Source organism: Acyrthosiphon pisum, chromosome A1, assembly GCF_005508785.2.
Source record: "Acyrthosiphon pisum isolate AL4f chromosome A1, pea_aphid_22Mar2018_4r6ur, whole genome shotgun sequence".
Classification (NCBI taxonomy): domain Eukaryota; kingdom Metazoa; phylum Arthropoda; class Insecta; order Hemiptera; family Aphididae; genus Acyrthosiphon; species Acyrthosiphon pisum.
Window position 1 is genome coordinate 90,145,105 of NC_042494.1, and position 14,419 is coordinate 90,159,523.

Consider the following 14,419-nt stretch of genomic DNA (forward strand, 5'->3'; position numbering starts at 1 on the left):
ACTAATATTTCCTATATTATAAATTATAATGCACCACTGTGTATACGTATATGATAATTTAAGTAAACTTGAATTGATTAATAAATTCTAAAAGATTATTTTGATTTAGTACTTTTATAAAAAACGATAGTGCAAGTGCACTACATAAGTGTTTATAATAGGTAGGTTTGCGTTTATGAATCTTCTGTTGATTAAAAAATGTTACTAGTTACTACCTACTACCTAATAAGTAAATAGGAAATTCTTTTGGCATAAAAATATTGAAAAATTTCAATAAAATACTGTGAAGTGTGAAGTTATATTTAAAAAAAATTATTATTCTTATTTAGTTGATAAACTAACAATATATAGGTATACATTTTATAATTTTATACTTAATTTTATCAAGGTATATTTTTGGTGAACTTAATTGTGTTTTAATCATCCACTTATGTTTGAAAACAAAACAATGTTTTCATAATTATTTATTATAAAATTAAAAATTAACTTTTTAAAAATTTACCATTTGACTTATTATTGTCTAATTATTATTATTAGGTAGTTGGATACTTTTACATCGGCTTAAGCTTTTGTGGACTATAAGTTAAATTTGATCACTACTTTCTGTTGTTACTGGATTACTGGAATACTGGATATTCTCTCTGTCTTAAATAATAATTAAAGGAAAGTACGTAACGAATTAATTAAAATTACAAACTAAGTACTACGAAAATGTGTGTATCGTTAAGTCAGGTGGCATGGAAATTATTTTTCCCCGGAGCGTAGTTTTTTTCTTTTTTTCCGCTTAACGTAATAAAATTATAATAATAATTTGGTCGTGGACCTGTAATAAATTAATATGCACACATATGCATAATTATACGTATATAAAATAGAACATCCCGTCGTATAGGGATATTATGCAGCTATATTTCGAGATCCAGAGATTCATCTGCAGTGAGTTATAGACATAAAATTGGTATATATTTCAAAGTAAAATTCCACACATACCCATCAATTAACCAAATAAATATCTCGGTAATAAATATCACGGAACGGATCTATATAATGTGCGAAAACGTCGTCGAAATAATTTCATGTTTACATTTTTTTCAATCTACCTCGCCCTCCGGAAGGTAAAATTACGTGTATCAAACCTACTACCTTTATTTTAATATTACATATTATATAAGTTCTAAAATATATATATATATCACACAATATCTGTATCAAAATAATAATAATATACGTATTATACACCTGTAGGATGTTTTTTTTTTTTTTGGCATCCGCATCTGCCCGTGAGTGCCAAATGGTCAACACACCTGCACGTGGGATGATGTTGGTATATACAGCAATTAGCCGGGAATAAAAGGTATAAACTTACTGAAAAACACACCCCGGCGCCCAGCGGCTTGTATAAACGATTTCCTGGGTTAATTAGACCGCGCGCACACGAAAAAATACTGATGGAGAACCGTGATAAAAAAAACTAGTCCCTGCGACATCGCGATAGGGATATTATTTTTTTTCCTCAGAATCGGAGCCGCCGCTTCATTTATATACCACACACACACACACACACACACACACATCATATATATTGTCCACACCATAGCGAAACATTTACACGTCTATACATAAATATATACCGAGCAATAGACGCCTACAACTAGTCTAAATTTTTTGGGGTGGAGGATGGTCATGCGGGCAATGAGGGTTTGTATTATAAATTCAAGGATGTCACCGATTACTGATAGGATGTATTATAATATATATATAGTGCATTCACATTACACACCGCGCGCACAGAAGTAAACACCGCGGATATACACGCGTACAGCCAGGTGTATAGGGACTAAAAAAAGGGGGGAAGTTGCAGCACGTGCCGTCCCGGCGATACGCACCTGGATAATACGTGTGTACTTGCGTTTAGGTACATATACATGTTATATAGTAAGTAATTGCAATCAGCTGCGAAGAAACGATATTATATACATTATATATATAAAATTATAAACGATATACAGTGTGTCAAAAGACTTGTAAGGAATCCTCAATTTGTAACGGTGTTTGGGGATCATATAATATTCACGAATTTTAACACGCCGCTACTACCTATAGCTGATATTATATTATAATATAATACGTTACAATAGTACAATACAACGGGCGAGACACTTTTCGACCAAAAACGTACCCTTCCCTTTTCGGCCGATTCACTTTTCGACCAAATTTTGAAAAAGGTCGATTCCCTTTTCGACCAAAAAATTATTATTAAATAATAATTATAAGCCTTTATGTAGAAAAAATTATTTTTGTAAGTTATTTTTAAATATAGTAGTAGGCTACAAATAAATAATGATAATAATTACATATAAGTCTTTATGTTATAGATATAAAAAAATATTTAAAAAAAGGTGGGTAAGTGTATGTCACTCTGCTGTACAGTAGGTTACAATAGTAGGTCACTGTATAATGGATAGTATTAAATTTTAATTCAATGATATAATATCACTGGATAAGAAAAACGATTCTGAGTGGAGACGGTTTGTCAGTCTAGGTATTAGACATACCTATTATAGGTATATTTATCTATAGTATTAAAAAAAAATTGACCTATAATAGGTATTAATAATAAATTCCAAATTAATCATATCATAATATCAATCAGGTAACGCGTTATACATCAACAAAAAACCGTGGTACTATCATAGATATATAATAGTATACTTTAGAAGTTTCAAGTACCCACGAATAATATTATACAATCATTACAATCACAACAAAATAACTAAAATAGTTATCCTAGGTTTTTAATATGTAATTTCGTCCAAATTTGTACTTAAAATGACTATAAAAATAAACTGCGTAAATGTATTTTTTAGATTTTTTGGTAACAGTATTAATTACTTACGTGGAATCTTGTTTTAAATTTTCAATTCTTAGATACAAAAATTGAACATTTTATAAATTTTTAACTACAAAATAATTTTTCAAATTAAAATTTGATAAATTTTGTCAAAATTTGATCTTTAAATGCTTATAAAATAAATTGTGCATATGTATTTTTAATATTTTTCAACTGATATTGTAACAATATATCAGGAGCTTTGTATTAAATTTATACACTTTTTGGCCCAACAGATAAAACTTTATTGATATTTATAGAAAAAAAACTAAAAAAAAATGGAAAATGAAAATGTCCGTAAAGAGCTCAAAATAAATCAAAATATTTTGAAAATGTTATGGTGTATAGAAAATGCTAATATAATCATTCAGTCAAAATTTCATGTATCTACAGTCATTTTTTTTAAAGTTACACCAAAAACCAAATTCAATTTTGTGAAAAATAGATTTTGCGTAAAAATTCCCGTTTTTCCTTAATTTTTCTTTTGTTTTTCCCGGCGCTTTTGAAAATTACTGGGAATCTTAAATTTTTACCTCCCCAATGCACTAACGATATTCACTTTCTGATCGAACAAGATACTGAAGTTGAAAATCGTAGCATTATTTCGACTACTTATCGTGTACACAGACACAAAAAAAATAAAAAATAAAAATAAAAAAAAAAAAACACACATCATTGTAAAATCAATACATTCATCGTTCCACTCAGAATCTAAAAGGGTCTGGGGGGGATATATCCCCATATCCCCCCCCATAATTACGCCACTGGAGCTAACCGGGGCACCACTGCAAAATAATAAAACACTTTGTATACCAGTAGCGCATAGGCGTAGAATGGTGGGGGCTAATGGGGCTATAGCCCCCCAGAATTCTATTCAGCCCCCCCAGAAATTTGTTTAGCTCCTTGTGTAAAAGTATACTGTTATAAGTCCATATATGTGAGAACTGAAAACATTATCTATTATTTATTTTGATTTCCAAAGAATATTATATTTGATAATTTAAATTTTAAAAAGCAAGTAAGTGAATGTCGCTCTGCTGTACAGTAGATTACAAGTGGGTCATTGTATAGTGGATTGTATTAGACTTGAATTCAATGATATTATAATATCATTGTATAAGAAAAACGATTCTGAGTGGAGACGGTTTGTTGTTCTGAATATTTTATATTGTTATTATTTATTTTATCATGTAAGTTGAATTAATATTATAATATTATAATTTTTTATTCGTTTCAATGTTGATAAACAAAGCGTTAGAAATTAAAATTCCACTTTTAGCGTTTTTTCGTAATTTTTCGGTGGTTTTCTCATGGCGATAATGACCTCTTTAAAGTACCATCTTGATTCAATTTACTAAAAGATAAGGTACTATATGTTGAAATCGAAGCACTCCTTCTGGTAGAAATTTTGTGTACAGGATATATAAAAAAAAAAAAATAAATAGCATTGTAAAACAATAATAATAATAATGCAACAAACCATTTTTCCACATTTTTATCAGCTTTTACAAGTAGCACTTACAATTCTAGTAAGTTCTGCTTCTTGTAAAAGATCATTTTCAGTAATGTGGCAAATAAAAACATGGCTAAGAAATTCTATGACTAACTATAGATTTTCAAATCTATCATAATAAGTATACCTACTTCATATTGAAAGGGACTTAGCTAATATTATTAAATCTGAAGAGGTTCTTAATATATTTGCCCAAAAAAGCAGGTGTTTAAACCTAGTAGTAGTACAATAGTGATGAATAATAATTTCCTATTTACATTTTTATTTTTATATTTACTTAATTCAAATACAAAATATATATTTGATACTTAATAATATGATGTATGGTATATTACTTATTTATATTTTATTTTATAAAGTGCTTCTTTAGTCCTTTTTATATTTTGTTGCTTTACATTTTTTTATAGTAATATTTGTAGAATATATGTTCTGTACCTGAATCATTATAGCCCTTATGCGAAGTAATTCGCAAGAAGTTGATATCACAAAAAGCTATCGAATATATGTTAGATCACTTGCTATCTATTGCAGCCCCCCCCCCCAAAAAAAAAAATCAACATGCTACATGCCTATGCACTAGCGTATGTAGAAGTAATTTTTGGGGAGGGCTGCAATAGATAGCAAGTGATCTAGCATCTATTCAATGTCTATTCAAGAGTTTCTAAAAAGGAAAACCTTCTTATGCTACAGGTAGTAATTATTTGATGATAAATATACTTAAAAATTAAAATCATAATTGTTTTAATTTTAACTCAAACTTTGTCAACAAATATTTGATATTAATCCATACTATTAATGCATAATAACCACGCATGGATAATATGTATATGATATTATATTATATTTATATAGAGCCATAAAAAATTAAAAATTAAATATCAGAAAGTAATAATAAGAATTTATATAAATTCACATTTACTGTACCTAAACGTCCTAAACTAAACAAGTTATATTATAATCACTAATCAGTAATCAGTTTCCACATAGCTATATTATAAGTACATTTTTTATGATAGCTTTCCTCTATTATCCAAGATGGCAAGATACTGAATAATATTACTGAAAAACCATTTTTATTAGCAACATATTTTTCAATTCACAATATTCACATACCTAGATGTGATAAATGATGTCAAATTGTCAACAGGCTACATAACATTAAATAAGTAAATAAAAAATGTAGTCCTTTATTAACGTTTTTATATGATTCAAGTCGACTGTAATTTCTGCGGCCCACTACCCCCCCCCCCCCTTATATACGCCACCACTGGTACGCATATACCAGTTACATAGTTTCGTAGTACACTAGTAGGTACCTAACTATGTGGCTATGTACATATTCTGTGTTAATTGATGTAGGTACAGACAATGAGACAACATTAGTGTTGATAAACGATATCAAAATATTGTATACACACATGTTTTTGTGAAACACACATTTTTGTATGTACTATTTTGTTTATATCAATATATATATATATATATATATTATGTGTGTATGCGTGTGTGTGATGTGTGCGCGCGCGGGACGGGACGGGGACCACATGTTCAAACTGAACAATGCGGCGGAGACCCGAAGACTACCGCAGTACCGCGCGCTGCTGACCAGTCTTCAGTACTGGTCTAGAAGACTACGCGTTCGGTTCACGGTTGTTCAATAATTCTTTTTTCTCACATTGGGTATTATTAATATTGTTCGCTAAGTGCGAGTGCCTAAAAAAAATTTATAAGTCATTCGATCGATAAATTTGTGCTCTGACTATACTTAGTAATAATATAATGGTGACTTCGCGCATATCATTAGAAGGGCTTTTGCAAAATAGACTGACTACGGACATTTGCAAGGACACGTTAAGGATGCAAGGAAACACAGCGGAATTGTTTAATTTATGTAAGTTATAAACGATTATTACTGTATATAACATTGATGTTGATTGTTAATAATAGAGATACCGGCCATGGGCAAATAACCGAATAATATAATATAATTGATCATTTAGTACTAACACGTTATTGATTATGTACATATTAAATGTTACTACACAATACACTTCGTTCCTAAACAAATAACTAATTTAACATTCTTATATTTTCCAAATTTACTTACAAACATTATATTATTTAACTATACATAAATGATAAATCGCATAAATAATTATCTTCATTCATGACTTTATAAATGGTATGATAGGAATTTTAATATTACGTAATATATACCCCAACTCATCTCTTCAGATTATTAATCCATGTTTTGCTTTTATTTTTTTATAAATAATGTATAAAATGGATTTTTTGTTCCTCCTAAGATTTAATAAAACCAAAAATATCATAATATATTATAGTATATAATATAATTTTTAAATAATAAAATAATATAGAAATATAATAAACACCTCACCACAAACGTTAATCAATAATTGTAGCTGGTGTATAATACCATATTATAACATGGACAATGATTTTCAGTCACACGCATACAACATTTAAAACTCGTCGGCGATGACTTATCACTCAAATTGTTCATGCGTGTACCTATCTAATAAAACATTAGATTTAGACCACACCTAGTTCTAGAAAAAATCCAAAACGCCCACCAGGAATTTATAGGCCAATATATATATATAAGCTTACACCTACGGAATAATTTTTATGAATGAATCTTCATTTAGTACCAAAAATCCTATTGTTGTAAAAAAAAGTCGAATAATGCCAACATTGTTTATGTTGCATCAAACATATTATATTGTATTCAATTTGCATACATTTTTAAATACGCGGTGTTATAAAGTGCGTAGGTCTACACTTTGAAAAATTATTGCAGTCTAAATGATAATACGGACGTACGGGCGTACAGTTAGTGACATACCAATTTTCTACACCTATATTTGGTATAAAATATTAAACATACATATTATAATATTATTATAACATAATGTCGTGGAAACACACCTAATACATGTACGTAGTTTAATTTTATATTACCTAATTACATGTAGTGTATAGTACTTGAGTCTTGAAGTACTTAAATAATACTTAATTAATAATGAAGTATCAATATTTCTACTAACTTTTCATGTTAAAAATAATATGATGAACTTGTAGCTGGATAAATAAACAACAACAAATAATTGACACCAGTTAAATGTCAATATAATATGCTTAAATCGTAAAGGTGTTTAAGAAATCGATAAACCAAAAACCGAAGACATTTTTTATTTAAACGTTATGCAATTACTTTTAGTTTTTACCATTTATTCTATTTATAAATTAGTGTCTTTAATTATATACTTAGCTTACCTATATCAACTTGATATGTAAATCGTTCTATACAATACAATTTTTATTTTGTGTTTGATGATAAACTGTTCAAAATAAAATATTTTAAACGTTTGATTATTTTCAAATTATCAAGTACCGACAAACAATAATATATTATTCACATATTTACGGTAGCGTAATCAGAAATTTACTGGATTCCTAGTATTATATATTTGTGTTTAGTACCCACTTTTATAAAGACACTACTGTCTATTGTACTACCTATTATATTATGATTTATGACATATGACACATATGCGACTTATTTAATCAGAATACATGCAATTTGTTGTGAAATCAGTTGGTCTTAAATAATATTTTATAAATACGATTGCAATCTAATGAAATAAAATAGAATTTGAAACCATCAAATATCAATGATCAGTTTAAAGTAATTCGATCAAAAAGTGTTATGTAGATGCCAACACTAATTGTCATACAGTAAAAATGTATCATACATGTATCATACAATGTATGATATTACAGTAAAAAAAAAAGTGCAGAAAGGATAAAATTAAAATAAGTAGAAAACGCACGGACGCACACACGCATACAGTTTTACACACACACCAGTTACAGGTAGCAATATTATGATAGTTATTATCTACGATAGCGTAAAGAATACTGCAACAAGAAAATCTCTACATCAAAATCATAGGCAAACCACCCCACCCGGCCAACAGTCTTTAAACCATTTTTATTATTGTTTGAAAAATACAAGTACATATATAATATTATAGAATAGTAATCTCAATGGTTCAATTTTCTTCAGACGAATAATAATATCACTAATCCAATATAGCTACAACTTTTATACCAGTTAACGGGGTTTCCAAAGTATACGACTGATACTTAATATGTAATCCAGGAGCGTATTTAGAAATTTCTTTTGAAGGGAAGCACAAACTAGCTAAAAATTCGGTTCTGTAAGAAAAATAAACATTTAATGTCGAGTAAGCATTTTTTTATTCACTTTGTCTTTATAGAAGAATTTAATAGCTAGAATTTTTATTCTCCATAAAATAATCTGTAAGGTTATTGCAAATTGTATGACTTCGATTTATATTAACAACGATATAATGTTTGTAAATAAAAAGCAATATTAAGAAAAATTAATTAATTGTTCACTTTTATCAATACGTGGAATATTTTTTTATTCATATTTTATTAAACGTAAAGCCGGCAGCAGCATACATAACAATTTATATGTACATTGTACATACCTTAAACATTTGCAACAGCCAACAATAGTACAAATGTACAATACGTAATAGGCAGACTGCTGCTTCAAATCTGCGTAAAAGACGGAAAGGAGATTTTTTCAGTCTTAGCCAATTTGAATATATTATACCTATACGGCTATACATAATCTATTCACAAATCTGAGAACCAATTCGTTTAGTCTGTCATCCAAGCCCGGATTAAGGATCAATTAGGCGCCGGGACACTATACACTTGTGGCCCCCCTTTCAGCTTTAACTTCAAAATAATTGTATCATTACATATTAACGACTTAATATTATTGTATAATTTTTTACCATAACAAAAAATATACAAGGTGCATCTTATGTTGTTGTACGCGGGTTTTTTTAACATTAATGGATCGATGATATGGAATTTCGTTAAAACAAAAAAAATACGTATTTTAATACGTACGTGTTTCTTTATTTTTAACAGGAAATTTTTTTATAACATTTTTAAACACGCAGTTGTACCAATAATAAAATCGGCTTTATTTTTTCAAATGGTAACTACTAGATTTTTGGTGGATTCTGGCAAAGCTTTTTTTCTGAACATTTTGACAGTCAAATGATCAATTTTGGTTCGCTAGGTTATTATCTATGGTTCACTAAAGTTTAGTATAATATGCATTACCTAATATTTTTAACTGAAATACCTAATTTACAAGAACTAAATCATTTTTCCTTATAACTACCTTTACTATATACTTATATTAAGTTATATAGTTAAATCGGTAATCTAAAATGCTAAAAAAAAAACAAAATTGTTGGCAAACATAGTTCATTATTTATAGTATTTTTTTGTGAACAATTTTATTTTATAATTATTAATTTTTTTTTTAAACTGTATTAGACGCGTTAAAAAAATATATTTTTGGGATAAAAATGGGCCCCCTTAATCAATGGGCCCAGGGGCCGTGCCCCCCTTGGCCCCCCTTAATCCGGGCTTGCTGTCATCACTCATAAAACGACCTAATTGGATGAATAAGCTGATACAGAGCAGCTGTGGGTCTGCACTTCGTTTAATATGCGCTTTAATCAACGAGCATTGTTATGAATATATAGACATATTATATTATAGGTACTGTGATAAATAAAACTAAAACAAAACCACTATTTATACGCGAATTAATACGTTTCCGAAACACCTGCAATAGCCATGAGGCAAAATTAAACCAAACCTGTACCGTGTTATATCTATGGCTGCCTCGGTGGTAGAAAATAATATCATAGTTTTTAATATCTAAATATGATCAAAAAACCTGGCTAATACCTCCTGCGCTTGTATAATTTACACCTTCCAGAATTTACCCCAAGGCAACTGACAGTGATTACAATATTCACATATTATGTACCAGTCATAAAGGTACCTACAGTTTTTTTCACTCAAATATAGTAAAACAAAATAGATATTTCAGGACGATTTTAAAAATGTTTACCCCTTTTGGTGTTCACACAGTATAAATTTTTTTTTTTAATGGAACACATTATTATTATCAAATTCATATAGGTAAACCTATTTTTTTAAAGAATTTTAATGAATAAACTTTTTTCTATTTGACTGACTTAAAGCAATTTAATTTTTTCTGTTTAAGGGGGGGGGGGGGGGGGTTAAAAGTACCAAACCTATAGACAATTGACTTTTGTTTTAGCTATATATGTCTATACATATATAGCTAAAACAAGGGAATGGGTAATGTACATAGGTAATGTAATAAAAAATGGCAAAATAAAAACCTCCGATGATAGTGAAATTAATAAACTATATCAACTGATGCAAGTGACAACATATATTATATACTAGCAAGACGTGTTTTAATATATTATTAGATATTTAATTTATATTATATTATTATAATTTGTTTTTTCTTTAACGTTTCACAGATACGGGAAAACATCACGCCGACGACACGTCATCGTCATCGTGTGGCGCAGAGATGATGACCACCATGACAATCAAGCGGGAAGCGCACACGCCGACTACCGACCAGAGCGAAGACTCCGGCGTAGACGTGTCAGTGGTGGCTGATGGCCACGACGGTCGTGGGCCGTTCAAACGAAAACGATTGGACGACTCTGACGACGGGGACGGGTGTCCGACCGCAGTCAAGTCCAGCAGGACGGTTGATGCTGCCGCGGCTGCGGCCAGCGTACTACGGTCGATCAACATGGATACCTGTCCACCGTTTAGACCATGGAGCTGCAGCGACGAGTCGTCGTCGGACGTGGGCCTCCGGCTGTTCCATGACATACGTAATGTGGACAGGATACTGACGCTGACGCAGCAACGCCGCGGCGAACAGTCTCCGTTGCCGTCACCACCGGAACCGCAACCCTTGGACCTGACAAAAGGCCATCGACCCGCGACGAGACCAGTCGACGACATTGCCTCAGCGTTGGACACGACCACCGCTGACGCCGAGAGCGCCGCCGAATACGCCACACCGTCGACGGAGACGGTGGCGGCGGCGGCGTCGTTTCCATGTAGAGTCGCGGAAGCGGCGGCCGGAGCGTCAACCACCACGGCCACGACCAGGTGCAGCAAAAACATGTCCCGGGCCCGGAGGATCGAGGCGAACGCCCGGGAAAGGTCTCGCGTGCACACCATCAGCGCTGCATTCGACACGCTCAGGGCCACCATACCGTCGTACTCCCGGAACCAGAAGCTGTCCAAACTGTCGACGATCCGCATAGCCAGCGCTTATATACTGACGCTGTCCCGACTGCTGGACATGGACTACAGTGCTGAGCAAGACAGTCCGTCCGTGGCCGAGTGCGTGGACAACGTCACGGGAATCATACACATGGAGGGCAAGGCGAGAAAAAGAAAAGACGATCAGTAATAACCAAATGATGACATTATCATTACCGCATAATAACGGGAAAAATATGTTTTTCCATATTATTATATTATTATAAAATATAATAAATATAAATATTATATTTTGTATCGCAGTCGACTAAGATGGTATCATCTATATACGTAAGACATTTCCGGTTGCCTATCGTGAGACGTCGTCAGATCGAAACGAAGATGAAGATGAAGATTTTTATATCCTTATTGTGCAACTTGTAAGATATAATATATCTTAATACTGTCGTTTTGGAATTGTTACTTTTACATAAAAGTTCGTACCATTTTCTTCGTCGCTGCACGAGTTGTAGACGTATATCAAATTTCGGTTGTGGAACTGTAAAAAGTACAAAATATTATATCATTTTGAGCGACGACAGAACGTAATGATCACAACTTCTGCGAATCAAATCGACTGGGCAGAGCTACAGCGAGAAGACTGCAGAGAGCGAGAGAGAGAAAACGTATAATTTATATACATATTGTTTTATGTTGTATATTATTATACAAATTTGGAAATAATTATTCCAAGGCAGTGACGATGGATCGCTCAACCCTCCTTGGACACGATGAACGTTGCTCCGGTGCCGCACCTTTTTCACCCTCGCGAAGATCACACAAGCCAGACTTACGTGATCCACATGTTAAAACACATGGCCAGCACTTGTCGCGTAAATAGTATAATGTTAATGTAATATATTAATAATATAATGTTATTACGACGAGTACGCAGGGCTTGCGTATTATTGTATATGCACTTTGACCTATAAATATAAAACTCATACGTTATTACGTTATATTATACAATAATATACAATAATATTATATTATATTATTATACATTCGAATATCATTATAAAATATGATATTATTGTACTGCACGCACACGGAAACACGACATATTATTGTAATGGTTAAAATAAACGTGATGTACGGGTGCATATTATATTATATAGTGACATAATATTATTATTATTATATTATATATGTACTATGTAAAGTTTATAATTGTATACATTCCGTAAAAAATCACTCTCATATCGTTGTAAAAAAACATCGATTGTTATTATTATAATATTATTGTCAACACGTTGTTGATCACGCATATTATAATACTATAATAAAATTATATATTATATTATTATACTAGCTAGTGTCTATGGATGTTTTATATATAATATCAGTCGCAGCCACAAATCGGTATAATCAAAGGTTACTACACCCTGCCAGTATGCCTATTGCCCACCCACTATTATATTATATTATATCCTATTTTTATTTTTTGTTTTGTTATTAATTATACATAATTACGTATACTAGTCAATTATTATTTATATCGATGTGTACCTATATATAATATCATATATATTATTATAAAATATAAATTATTATTTTTAAAAAAAAAGTCTACCTACAAGCGTAAAATCTTTTCTTTTTTTTAAATTATATATTAAAATTCTATTTTAACACTTGTCGTCTATACACTCTATGACCTATGTCTATAATATAAGTGTACTTATATACTTATTTTTCCATACCGCCAATCATTGGATTCCTCTGTGACTTAATAATAGCCACTATAGTACCTATTATAAGCATAGTTTGTTGTCCTTAGCTACCTATCTAATTTGTTACCGATGTCTGATAGTATAGTATACATATATGTATAAAATCATCATAATATATTTGAATTTCATAATTTCATTATACAATACCTAGTACCTACATATATTTAAACGACTAAACATAATAAATTATTGTATTATACCACCTACAATTTACTTCTAAAATACTAAATAGTAAAATTTCAAAACACTAATGAACCCGCTGAAATAAAATACGGAAACTCCAATACCTAAGGAAATGCAGGCATGCAAATTTAAAAACGGTACCATTGAATAACTCTAAATTTTGGGTACTACGGCGAATTTTAGTGCTATCTGCAGTAAGGCAGGCATGCTGTTGTGATAAATATGGAAAAATCTAAAATCGTTTGATTGGAAATGCAGCACTCATTTTTAAATAAATTTGTGCACGTCGAATAGCACTATGATATTGACTATTGAGAACTAAATTTTGATGCTGACTGCTGATACCGGCATACCGCATCCACTGAGCAATAAGTAAGTGCAGAAAAGTAAGCTCCTGACCTAGGTGCATTTCCCTGGCACCCCCACTTCCGAATTTTGTATTCAAACCAAGGGCTTTCGTTTGTGCTACGTTTGTGCTGGATTGTGCTCAAATCTCATCGTTTGTGCTGCAACCCTTAAGGAGTTATAAGGGATAATGATTGGGGGTGCCAACGAAACCACTACACATCCACCTCAAAATTTTCAAATTTAAATTATGCCATTCGTTTGTGCTACGTTTGTGCTGGTTTGTGCTCGAGTTTCATCGTTTGTGCTGCAAACTCTAATTAACTATATACAGGGGATCATTAGTGGGAAAGGGTGGTATGGAACCATACCCCAACTCAAAATTTTGTAACTTCAAATGAGCCAGTTATAGCCTGATATCCAACCATCTATTTGACCGAGGGGTGGAGGGCACAAATTGTTTGGTCCAAATCCTAAGCTTATTTATTTTGTACTCTTTGTGCCCTT

At 31.5% G+C, this 14,419-nt stretch overlaps 1 protein-coding gene across 1 annotated transcript; it reads left to right on the forward strand.

Annotated features, from left to right (window-relative positions):
* Positions 1-5,990: 5,990 nt before the first annotated feature.
* LOC100575975 (protein atonal homolog 8) lies at positions 5,991-12,674 on the forward strand. The gene is made up of 2 exons (XM_003245011.4): positions 5,991-6,294; positions 10,847-12,674. Exons 1-2 carry the CDS (start codon positions 6,183-6,185, stop codon positions 11,803-11,805), a joined length of 1,071 nt encoding a protein of 356 aa, XP_003245059.1. The 5' UTR covers positions 5,991-6,182; the 3' UTR covers positions 11,806-12,674.
* The last annotated feature ends 1,745 nt before the right edge of the window (positions 12,675-14,419 follow it).